The sequence below is a fragment of the Durio zibethinus genome, chromosome 5 (genome assembly GCF_047325235.1).
Source record: "Durio zibethinus cultivar Kanyao isolate XHJ-2024 chromosome 5, ASM4732523v1, whole genome shotgun sequence".
In the NCBI taxonomy this organism is placed as follows: Eukaryota; Viridiplantae; Streptophyta; class Magnoliopsida; order Malvales; family Malvaceae; genus Durio; species Durio zibethinus.
Genome location: NC_143166.1, coordinates 4,753,112 through 4,765,109, shown reverse-complemented (window position 1 = coordinate 4,765,109; position 11,998 = coordinate 4,753,112). Strand labels below are relative to the sequence as shown.

Sequence of the window (11,998 nt, the reverse complement as noted above, 5' to 3'; positions counted from 1 at the left end):
GCCAATAAATCCTTCGCACCGGCTGATTAATTTTTTAATTTTCATAATTACAAGACCAAGTAACAGTTTCTGGCAAGGAGAGAAAGAGTTGCTAGGAGCAATTTGTAAATGGTGATCGGCACAATTTTAAAACTTAAAACCACAAAGAAAGGGATAATAATAATGCATCTCATTCAGCTTATTCCTAAATATAAGACATCTCAAAATTGAGGAAAAGAATATGAACAAACGAATATTCCTAGTGAACTATAACAAGGAAGAAATTGCATCTGAAATCCCAAGGGATTAGACAAACAGTTCATTTTTACAAAAGGGAGCAGGCCTCTCACACTGATAGGCATTCAAAATAAATGAGTCGGCGGAGGTAACCTGAAACTCTATTCCTCTTTATGCAAAATTGCTGACTATGTTGCTGTGATACTGATATACTTATCTATTCAATAAGAAAACTCATGGCCTCTGAGTGATATATATTTCTTGACCCATATAGCAACATCTTCTGCACAGGCTTGTGCTTGTGGTGTCTGAATAAGCACATCCAGAGTCGCAAACTCATGAACAGCATCCTTGTATTTGAGAAGGGGAGCATCTATGTTAACCTTTCGGAGTTCCTCAGAGTAAGCAATAGCTCGATCCCTCATCAAGTCTTGCTCTGCCACAACTGTCAGTGTTGGGGGCATGAACTTCAGAGGAGGCTCTCTCCCAGGGATTAAAGGGTTGGCAGCTGGATGATCCAGGTTGAAATTTTCCTCAGGCAGAAAAAGTTTCCAAGCCAGCGTGCACATAGACTTGTCATAGAAGTATGAGTTTGCCAGTTTAATTTCAGAATTTGTGGGATTGCTTCCAATGAAAAATGGATACATCAGGACTTGTGCCACCACCTTAACAGGATCCAAAAGCTTCCCAGCCTCAACAGCCTTTCGAGCCACATAGTCTGCTATGTTTGCACCACAGCTTACCCCAAGAAGTACGCACCTGCTCTGATGACAAGTCCAAGTCAGTCGATTACTACCTTATAAAACAGCCAACAAGAGAAAAGGTGGAAGAAAAATGAAAGTGAATGGGAGAGTTTAAAATAATCATGTTTTCAGGCAAGTTTGATTGAGTAGCCAGCATGATTCCTACTTTTACTGACAAATAAGGCACAGATGTACTTTCTCTCGAACTACATTTTAATAGTTTTTCAGAATATGGGAGTTTGGTCACTAAATGAGAGTGGATTTACTACATATTATTTGTAAATAACATTTAGAGCCAGAGGAACGAAATGGGAACCTTTTTCAGAGTGTTTTGAGCTATATACTATTACTAGACATTACAGTCAAGAATTGGCATTTCCACAAAACTAGCAGATTCAACAATGAAATTTTTTTAATTCCAGGCCTTCATGCCAACCCAATGCCCAAGATTCAAAGTACTCAAATCTTCTAAATCTATGTGCTCATTCTTTGACAACTTTTGCCTGGCTTGTTATCCTCATTGATCCTTATTTAGTCACTTATTGTTACTCTTGATTGTAAATTTTCAAACAATACAGAATTCAAAGGAAGAAGAATGAACAAGAAAATAGTTCATTAGTCTAACAAATTTCAAATCACTAGAATGGATGAAATTGAATCAAATTGCTTAAAAAGTAAAGAACTCGATACATACCTAGAGGGATCTCCGTGAGCAGCCAACCAAGGCTCAGCCATAGACGCACCAAACCCATCAAAAACATGAGCATCCATTCTCTTTCTCCCATTCCCCATCCACCTCCCACACTCTGCCAAATTCGCCTGTTTCCCTAACCAATTCAACACCTTCAAACCATCCTCAAACGCCGCCGGATACCTACTCTCCGGTGCCAGCCTATAGCCAACTGCAACCACGATCACATCACAAAGTTTAGCAATCCTCTTGCAAAACACATCATTCCCTACACTATCATTGCTTCCACCGACAAAAGCCCCGCCATGAAACTGTAACATCACCGGTAGTTTCTTGTGTTTTTTTCCTGTCTGTGGAGAGTAACCTCTGTAAACAAAAGTACCATCTTTGCTTTTCTCTTCGTTTGTTGTCAGGTCAGAGTTAACAACCGTGTCCGGAAGGAATAAGCGGATGCAAAGAGATGAAAAAGGGTCGATGTGGATGTCCTTGGTGGCAACTCCATCATTGAAAGAAGGGTTGCCGGGGGCCGTTGGTTCTTCATGGCGTGAAGTTATGCCAAAAGGATCGACGTTGTGAAGAGAAGCTTGTGTTAGATTATGTAGCAGATATCTTTTCTGAAACTTGAAGAAGATGCTATAGAGTTTCACCGCTAAGCTTGGCATCTTTTATTGAAAACAACAGAAAGGGAAAAACAAGGTACGGTGAAGGATAGAGATAACGTGAACAAAGATGGGAGTTCAAGAATCAAGACTTGTGGGATTGTGTTGACGCCATCGATGACGCCTGAGGAGAGACGGTTCAACTCGTTGAAGCCTTGAAGGCGTCTATTGGGGACTTTTTGGTGGCTCCCTGGCTAGTAGTCAGAGCAGCAGCTTCCGATTTTCGCTGCTGCTTCCTGAATTCTGTCCGTACAGAGTTTGAAACACAGAATTTTTCTGATTATGTAATTAAATATTTCGAAAGGATGTTACAATAATACAATTTGTTTTATCTAGAAGATGGACTTGAGTTTACAATTTGTATAATAGAAACAATCAAGTGGGGGAAGCAAAAGGGCGTTCAAGATTGAAACTTGGTGGAAAAGCAGAGGATTATTGCTCTATCACCTCCAACTTGAATATTAGTTGGCATGTGGGACCTGATGACACAGACTCCTGCATCAATTTGATTGGCTTTTCTTATTCTGTATTTATATTATTTTTTGGGACTAAAATTGAAACTGAAAGACATGATTTTTGTTGGCGGCCACGTGTTTCCACGTAGGATGATAAGTAGAGTTGGTTTCGATTTGTGGTTGCGTGTATTTTCTCGTTAACAACTTTGGGTGGCGCCTGCTACTGATACTTTGTCCAGATCTTCCACAGATTCTGAATCTGAGGACTTCTATGTAAATTCCCCCTATAAAATATTAATTTTCCATCTTGATTGTTTGGTTTTAATTTTTTTTGTTTGATTGATATGAAAAATATCTAAAATTTTTTAAAAATTGCAATATAAATGTTCCCCAAGTTTCTTTGAAAAAATGAAGGGAAGGGAAAATATCATTTAATTTTATGGTTAGATCTCATCTTATTCTGGATATGCTGTTGCCTGCATATATATATATATATATATATGAATAATAATTAATTTTTTATGAATTCAAAATTTAATTTGATTTGTATAATTATTTTTAACAACTTTATTTGATAAATTGAAAATTTAAACTAAAACAAAGTTATTTTTTATATTAAACGGGTACAACAGAATCACGTTTTCTCCCATGGTGTACCATAAAAGTAGATTTAAAGAAAGTCTTTGACTTTGTACACTAATATCATAATATATAAACCAACATATTTATCATTAGTTATATATTTTTTAAGAATCGTTACTAATTTTTTTTGTTTAGATATAATTGATTATTTGATTAAATTTATTTTATTTAAAAAAAATCTTAAGATTAATTTAAGTAACTTTAAATAGTAGATTCTGATTCATGAAATTATATTTTAAATTCAGAATTATGATTATGTGTGAAAAAAGTTATAGTATTCCCACAGCATCTATTCAAATGATAGTACGAATGTGATTTCAAATTATCAAAGCCTTAAATATGTTTATATTTTACAAAAATATTTAATATTGATAATTAATTCTAAAATTACTTCAATAGTTTGGTAGCAATTTAAGATAATTTTCTCACATCAGAACTATTCATGAAGATTAGTATCTCACTTTGAAAAAGCTCCATTGTCGAATTTATTAATGTATTTATTTAGTAAAATTAATAAAATCTTTCAATAATTTGGTAGGATTTATTTTGAGATAGATCTTACAATAGTTTGGTAAGATTTTATTTGAAATATATTTATAAAATTTTATTTTCTTTGAGAAAAGTCATTAAATTCTCTAATAGTTTAATAAAATTTAACTTAAGATGCAATCTTTCAATAGTTTGATAGGATAAAAATTATTTTTTTATTTTTTTAAAATTTATTTATGAAATTTTTTAATAATTTGGTGAATTCCATTAAATTTAAATCCATGAAAATTTTCTAATAGTTTGGTAGGATTTATAAATTTATTTTAAAAGATTTTGTTTTATTTAGTTTTTATTTTTTTTCAGGAATACAAAAAAGAATTTTTATAAAATATTTAATAAATAATAAATTATTCAGTAAAAATAAATAAATAATAAAAGTTAATAAAATAAAATAAATAAATAAAATGAAAATAAAATGAAAAACTTAAAATATAAAATAAATAAAAATAAAATGAAAAAAAAAACCTATTATTGGATCGAGTTCAAGCGTGAGTCGACACACAAGTCAACGGATCATATGCGGATCTAAGCCCTTCAAAACGATATTATTTTGGAACCTTATAAAAGTCAAGTCCTCTACTTTTTCTTTAAAAGCTCCTAATCTCCTCTTTTTTTCTCTAGCTTTAAATGCCTATCTTTTCTCTAAAAAAATAGAGAATATTTAACTAATAACCGAAAAACTTTTTGATTTCTACAAAATTTTGTTAGAATCTCACCAAAAAATTCAAAATCTGTCGAAAAACTTACCGAAAAATTCAAACATTCAACCTTTAAAACTCAGATTTTTTAGATATTTTCAAAAAATCTAATATTTTTCCAAAAATCTAAACTTTGATCCAAAAACCCAAAATCTCAATCCCAACACTCTAGAACAAAAATCAGAAATCAGAAATCCAATCTTTTCCCAATCACCAGAACCTTAAATATTAAACTTCCAAAACCAAAATCTCATAAATAGCCCACCCAAAATTTTTTTTTAGAATTTTAAATACAAAGCCTTTTCTCCCCAAAAATCAATCGTGTGTTGTTCTCTGACATGTCGTCCAATTTATAGGCTGACTTAATAGAAAAATTAAGAATCAGATAGAACCAATTCAAGCTTAAATCCTGATATTGAGATTCTATCCACTGTGATATCAGGCCTAGGTCTATAGTGATCTGCCTTGATTGATTAAAAAAAATCCTTTAATTTGGTTTTGAATTAAGACCTTTTGACCGAATAGATTGAATTCCTTTAATTCGATCAATTCTAAACTTTCGTTTCCTTATTCAATTGCCATTTAAGAAAAAAAGAAATATAATAATAATAATAATAATAATATACTATAATAATAATAATATAATATAATACAAGATAATATAATATAATATCATATCATATAAAATAATCACATTATAATATGATATAATATACTATACTATAGTAATATAATACAAGTAACAATAATAAAATAATAACAAATAATAAAAAATACTAATAACAAAAAACCAATAATAGTAATAGTAAAAATTAAGCCGATTAACTCCGGACATAGATGGATATGTACAATTAGGAGTTTTTGCTTGTTATCCTTAAGGCAATGGGCTTTTCGAGAAGATTTGTAGGCTAGATCAAAAGTTATCTCACTTCACCCATGTTTTCTTTGTCTATTAATGGAGGCTTGGTGAGATACTTTAAAGGTGCAAATAGAGTAAGACAAGGGGATTCTATATCACCATACTTGTTTGTGATAGTAATGAATGTGCTATTAAGGTTACTGGACATTGCAGGCTCATATGATATATTCTCCTATCATCCAAAGTGCAAGAAGTTACAATTGACACATTTGTGCTTTGTTGATGATTTACTAATATTCACAAAAGAGGAGTTAAAATTTGTTTTTAGCGTCCAAAATGTTTTACAGCTATTTACACATTTTCTAGACTTTAATTAAATTGTACAAAAAGTGAGATATTTTGCTCGAAGATTCAAAGAGCAAAGCTAGAGGAATTTTGCAAGCAACAAGTTTTAAGTTAGGTTCTCTCTCTGTCAAATATTTAAGAGTGCCACTCATTACACGTAAGCTCACCATGATAGATTGCATCTCGTTGATTAAAAAAATCGCAACTAGAATACACAACTGGGTAATAAGGAATTTATCTTATGCTAGTATAATGCAGTTTATTTAGTTTGTTATATTTAACCTACACAATTATTGGTGCAAACATATTATATTGCCTGAGAAGCTCATCAAAAAGACTAATCGATTATGCTTTGCTTTTTTTTGAAAAGGTAAAAAAGGTACAACTAAAAGAGCAGACAATGTGTAAGCCTAAGTCTAAAAGGGGCTTAAGACTAAAAAAGATGTAAAAAACTGGAACAAAGCTTGCATGCTTAGATTGCTATGGTCTATTTTCACATAAGTTGGCTTATTATGGATAGCATGGGTGCAGTGCTATGTTCTTAAAGGAAAGAGCATATAGGAGATACAGATAGCACATAGTCAAAGCTGGTGTATAAGGAAGCTGCTGCAAATGAAAAGTATTGCCACTAGATTCTTGTTACAGATGAAGAATGGAGTGATATGAAAAACTAAAGGGTTAGGTTATTCAATTGCTAAGGTGTGGAATGGAATAAGACAAAAGCAGCCAAAAATAAACTGGCACAGACTTATTTGGTGTAAGCTAAATATTTCCAAGTTTGCTATAATAACTTGGATCGCCATTCTCAATCGACTCCCTACTAAGGACAAATTAATTACATGGGAGATTTCTGTAGATAAGATCTATGTACTATGTCAGTAGGAGAAAGAAAGCAGAGACTACATTTTCTTCAATTGCAACTACTCAAAAGAGGTATAGAAGCAAGTACTGTCGCTATGTAACCTAAGACGAGAAGTAGTTAGATGGGAAAATGAGTTCGAGTGGGCTGTGGCCAAGCTTAAAGGGAAGGCATTGGTTTCCATTATGCGTCGGTTGGCTCGAGGAGCATACATTTACAGGATATGGGCAGAGAGAAATAGATGAATATACAAGTCAAAAGTATTAGCAAGAAAGATGATTTTAAAACAAACCAAAGAAGCAATCAGGTTAAGAGTAATGAGGCTGAAGAGTATTGCTTTTGATAATGTAAATCAGGAATTAAGTGAGAGTTGAGGATTAAGTAAAGATAAATGTTTGAAATGTAAATATTTAAACAATTGTATACGTTTTTTTGTAGCAGTTCACTGTTTCTTGGATAATGAATATAATACTTATAAAAAAAAGTTATTTTTTATATTAACTAATTCAAATATCAATGTTGTTAGTATCTAAATTATATATACAATAATAATAACAATATAAATAATCATTCCCATTCGATAGTGGAGAAGTAACGATGTCAGGGGCCATGGCATGTTTTCATCGAGCAATGAAATACGTGAGAGTTGAGACCCAGCCTGGTCCTGACCCAACAGTACTACCAACATTTGTTTGAAGTGCATAGAAGGCAACTAAAATTAAGTTTTCTTGAATCATGAGATTGCAGGGCACAACTGACTTCGATTTCACGAGGAAATCTATACCTATGTTAAAGTTGTCCCTAATCCTCAATTTATTGCCAAGTCAACAATTACACTGTTTATTTGAATACCAAATCCCAAAATAATTGCAACATCATTTTAATTAATTGGCTACTTTATTGTCATATAAATTTTGTTAATTAACTACTTCATTATAATATCAAATTAAAATTCAATTAAATTAATAAATTCATCTCCTAAAAAAAAATAACAAAAATTTCGAAAGTCTAAGCCAGAATTGTCAAAATCGTTTTGATGCCATTGGTACCCGCCGGTATGTGTCACTTTCTGGTAAACCAACACACAGTTATCATAATTCCGTTTCGTTATTTATTTCGAGATGTACTGATTAATTTCGATGGTACCAACCGAAGTAATGAATTTCGTCCGGTACAAAAATACATATAAACTCCTTCGAAAGGGCTCTGCGACGTAGCTATTGCGGCATGATTTATCGGGAAGCCATGATGTCAACAAACACGTCTATTTTGCTGCCCTTAGCCTCTGCTTTTGCCTTTAACCTGATTTCTTGTTCTTCACATATGCTCATCTGCTCTAATTTCGAGCTTCATTTTTTCTATTTTTTATTGTTTTTATTTCCCATCTAGAGACCAAGAAAGTGTAGACTAATTCTGTAAAGAAATTAAGTTTGAGAAATTAAGCCTGACAGATTGGGGCTCGGTGGTGATAGAATGGTGCTTTTGTACTGTTTAGTCGAAGTTGTTTGTGTTGTCAGGGAGGAACGAAGCGGGGGTGATGGGTTACTTAGGTGAAAGGTGGAAAAGTAGGTAAAATGAATAGACCAGGAAGTGGGGTTTAAGTTTGTAATTTTTTATAATTAATTATTTAAAGGATAAAAAATTATTTAAACGATAATTAAAATTAAAATTAAAGAAAACAATAACAGTGTAAATAGAATTAATTAAATGAAATAAAACATATTTGATAAAAAAATGAAATAAAAAATATATAAACATCAATACATTTACACTTATATAAAGTTATACAATATAAATATAAAAGTATCTAAAAATTTTCATTTGGCATTATTATATGGTTTAGTATTAAATTATATATTTAATTAATGAGATAATATATAAATAAATATATAAATAATAAATTAAATAAATAATTAAGTATATAAATATAATGATCAATTTTAACAATAATTATAACTTGCTATAAAAATAATTTTTTAATTTTATATTTATCATTATTAATTTTAAATGTTATATATATTTACTTTACACATTATTAATAATATTGTTATATATAAGTCCATATATTTAAAAGTATTGCATATTTATTTTGTATATTATTTTGCATATTTTTTAAACATATTTATTTGATATTTGAAGGTATTCTATATTGATTTTTTATATTCTTAGTAATATTATTATGTATAAATTAATTTATATTTATAAATATAATATATTTGTATTAAATAGAAAAACTTGAAAAAATATGCTGAAATAACATAAATATATTTGTATCATGTACAAATTAATGTATATTTATAGATTTTAATTTTTTATTTTATTATTAGTGATATTTCATATAGATTTAAATATATTTATAAGTATTTATATATTTCATACCAAAAAATCTGAAACAAAAACAAAATTGAGTAGTGCCAATATATATATATTTTTTTAAAAATCAAAATGTTGTCTGATACGATACTAATAACTTTGATCCAAACTTGTGGTTAATGAAATCAATGCCGACACTTAGCGTAAAAAAAGCCCCAAAAACAAACGGTCTTAATTTTTAATATACATCAATTCAACCTCAATCAAACATAGATTCAAGCTCAATCTAACAAAATCAACAAATGAGCACCAATAATTACCTTTGTGGCTGCATGGGTGAGTAAAATGAATTTTTGAATCGAATCGTTGTTAAGGCCAAGGAGGGTGGGAGAAGAAGGCCTGTAGGCTATTTCAGGGAGGGGAAGGATAATATTTTGGACTTTTGGAAGTTGAGCTTGTGAGTTGAGAGATAAGAGGCAAAGAACTGAATATGAGAGAGATGAAACGTGAGACACAGATAATAGTGTGAAAGAGAAGAGAAGCAAAGAACATGGTCAAGACTCGAGACTGGGGAGGGCATAAGGGAACTAAGGGTCTGTGGGTTATTTGACCAATGGAGACACATGGGTTGGAGAGGTGTTTTATTATAGTACAAATTCTTTTAATTTAGAGAATAATTTATTAATTAAGGAAAATTTTAAAAATTTTAATAGGAAAAAAAATTAAGGGTAAAACTTTATTAGAAAAAATTTAAAATTACAAATTTAAGAATTAGTATATCATAAATAGAAAAAATTTAAAGGAAAAATTTGATGAAAATTGAAGGGATAAATTTTTTGTATAAGTTACATGAAAAGTAATTAAAATTAAATGATTATATATTGATTTTATTATTTATTAATTTATGATTTTGTATTTGAATTTTATTATTTTTTTGTTATGGCATTTAAATTCTTGTTAATTTTTTTAGTATAGTAGAATTGTTCTTATTATTATTTTTTTACAGTTAAAAACAATTGAAAATGCCATTCAATATATAATAATTTAAAAGTAATTTATAATAAAAATTTTATATCAATTAATGTGCCTAAAAATTAAATTATTTAATAGATTAAACATTTTAAAATCTACTACTCTTAAGATTAAAAACTACTTTAAATAAAAATTAAAAACCATTTTTATCTCAAATAAATAAAAGACATGAAGTAGCTCGAGCAAAAAAAAAAAAAAAAAACCCCGAATGGGAGTGTCATATTAAAAACGTGATTAGGCTCATTTTTTTCATATTAGAAACTAAAAATTTCTTAAACCATCGAATTAGTATTTTTTTAACTTTAATCTTCTTACAAAAAGAAATTTTATTTTTTTTAATAGTGTTTCTAAACTTCTACTCATATCCACAATCCACATGTATAGAATTTTCATAACATCTTTTTATAGATATAGTTGTGAGTTATTGCTTAAATATGTCTTAGATGATTGCTATGAAAATAAAATTTGAATTGTCAATATATTTGATTCAATAAAACTTTCGCTTTTAATTTTTTGATTGTGACAATATAATTAAGCTGACAGTTTTACATTTGATTACTTTTTGCTGGTTACATATTATTAAATTAAAATTTTAAATATTTTATATTTTATCAAAATAAAAAAATTTTATGGCTCGAGCATGGGCTAATTTTTTAGTTTTTTTATAAGAGAAGCCACGACATAAAATAAAAAAAATTTTATATTTATTAAATATTAATTTTTTAAAAATAATTACATAAATTATCTAAATTAAACTCTAGACTTATGTCACTAAAAATTTTCTAAGTTGAAGAAAATACTCTATCCTTCTTACGAGGATTTTGGGCCGAGGGAGGCATAGGCCACAAAGAGGAATATCAATCATAGCGAAGTTCCTAAAATATCTCTAGTGAGAAGGATAGTCAGAGTTACTTCACCATGTCAGAGTATAAGTTTTATTGATGGATCGATATTCATATTATAATAAATTAATTAATTAATGGAATTAAATCAATAAATTTGATGGATTATCAAATTAATTGAAAATTTTATTTTATGGGTCTTAATGCACTTTTGTTAAATTTATTATAAAATTTATTATTTTAAAATTTTAATATAAGTTTTGTTATTTATTAAGTAAGATTTATTTTAATACAATCTTAAACATGGAATGTCCATGTATCACAAATCGTATTAAGACTGAAACTCGTGACACATTGACATTGATCGATTTATGTATATACATCGAGCTTAAAAGAATATAATTTATAAACTTGTTTGGTTCTATTGAAATTTTTATAAAAAATATTGTTGGAGTATAATTATTTTAAAAGTATTGTAAACAAAATTAAAATAGCGTTTGATAAATTTAATACAAAAGTATTATAAAATATTGAGCAAACTATTAGATAGTATTATATATATTTTTAATAAATAAAAATAAATAATCAATTTTAGTAAATTAAATCATAAATTTTTAGGCAAAAAAATAAAGAGATAATTTTGTTAATTATAATAAAAAAACAAATAAATTCAAAAGAAAAATAGATAAAATAAAAAAAATTTTGAAATAAAATAATCATCCTTATAATTTTGTGAATTATTAAAAAGTAAAGTGAGAATGTGGAAAAATCATTAAAGACTTATTATTAAAATTAGTACTTTCTTGAAAGAAATTTTATTTACTTTCAATTAAAAACTCAAATATATTTTTTGCATAAATTAAAATTCTTAAAATTTTAATAGCCAAAAACCTAATTTTTATTTTACAATTATAAAACTCTTTAAAAAATTGGGCCAAACACTCTCTATATAATGTTATATTTCATTAATTTAGTAATCAGTTCAAAAATCTCAAAAATAAAAAATGGATCGAACAAGTATAATTAACCGAACACACTTTACCCAAGAGCCCATTAGTGGGGCAATGGGAAAGAGAAGAAGAGAGATCCGCCGCA

General features: G+C 28.9%; 1 protein-coding gene across 1 annotated transcript; it reads right to left on the bottom strand.

Moving 5' to 3' along the window:
- Window positions 1-152: 152 nt before the first annotated feature.
- Window positions 153-2,673, bottom strand: LOC111282815 (putative carboxylesterase 11). The gene is made up of 2 exons (XM_022871072.2): window positions 1,654-2,673; window positions 153-975 (listed from the first exon to the last, which is right to left on the bottom strand). Exons 1-2 carry the CDS (start codon window positions 2,310-2,312, stop codon window positions 438-440), a joined length of 1,197 nt encoding a protein of 398 aa, XP_022726807.2. The 5' UTR covers window positions 2,313-2,673; the 3' UTR covers window positions 153-437.
- Between the last annotated feature and the right edge of the window lie 9,325 nt (window positions 2,674-11,998).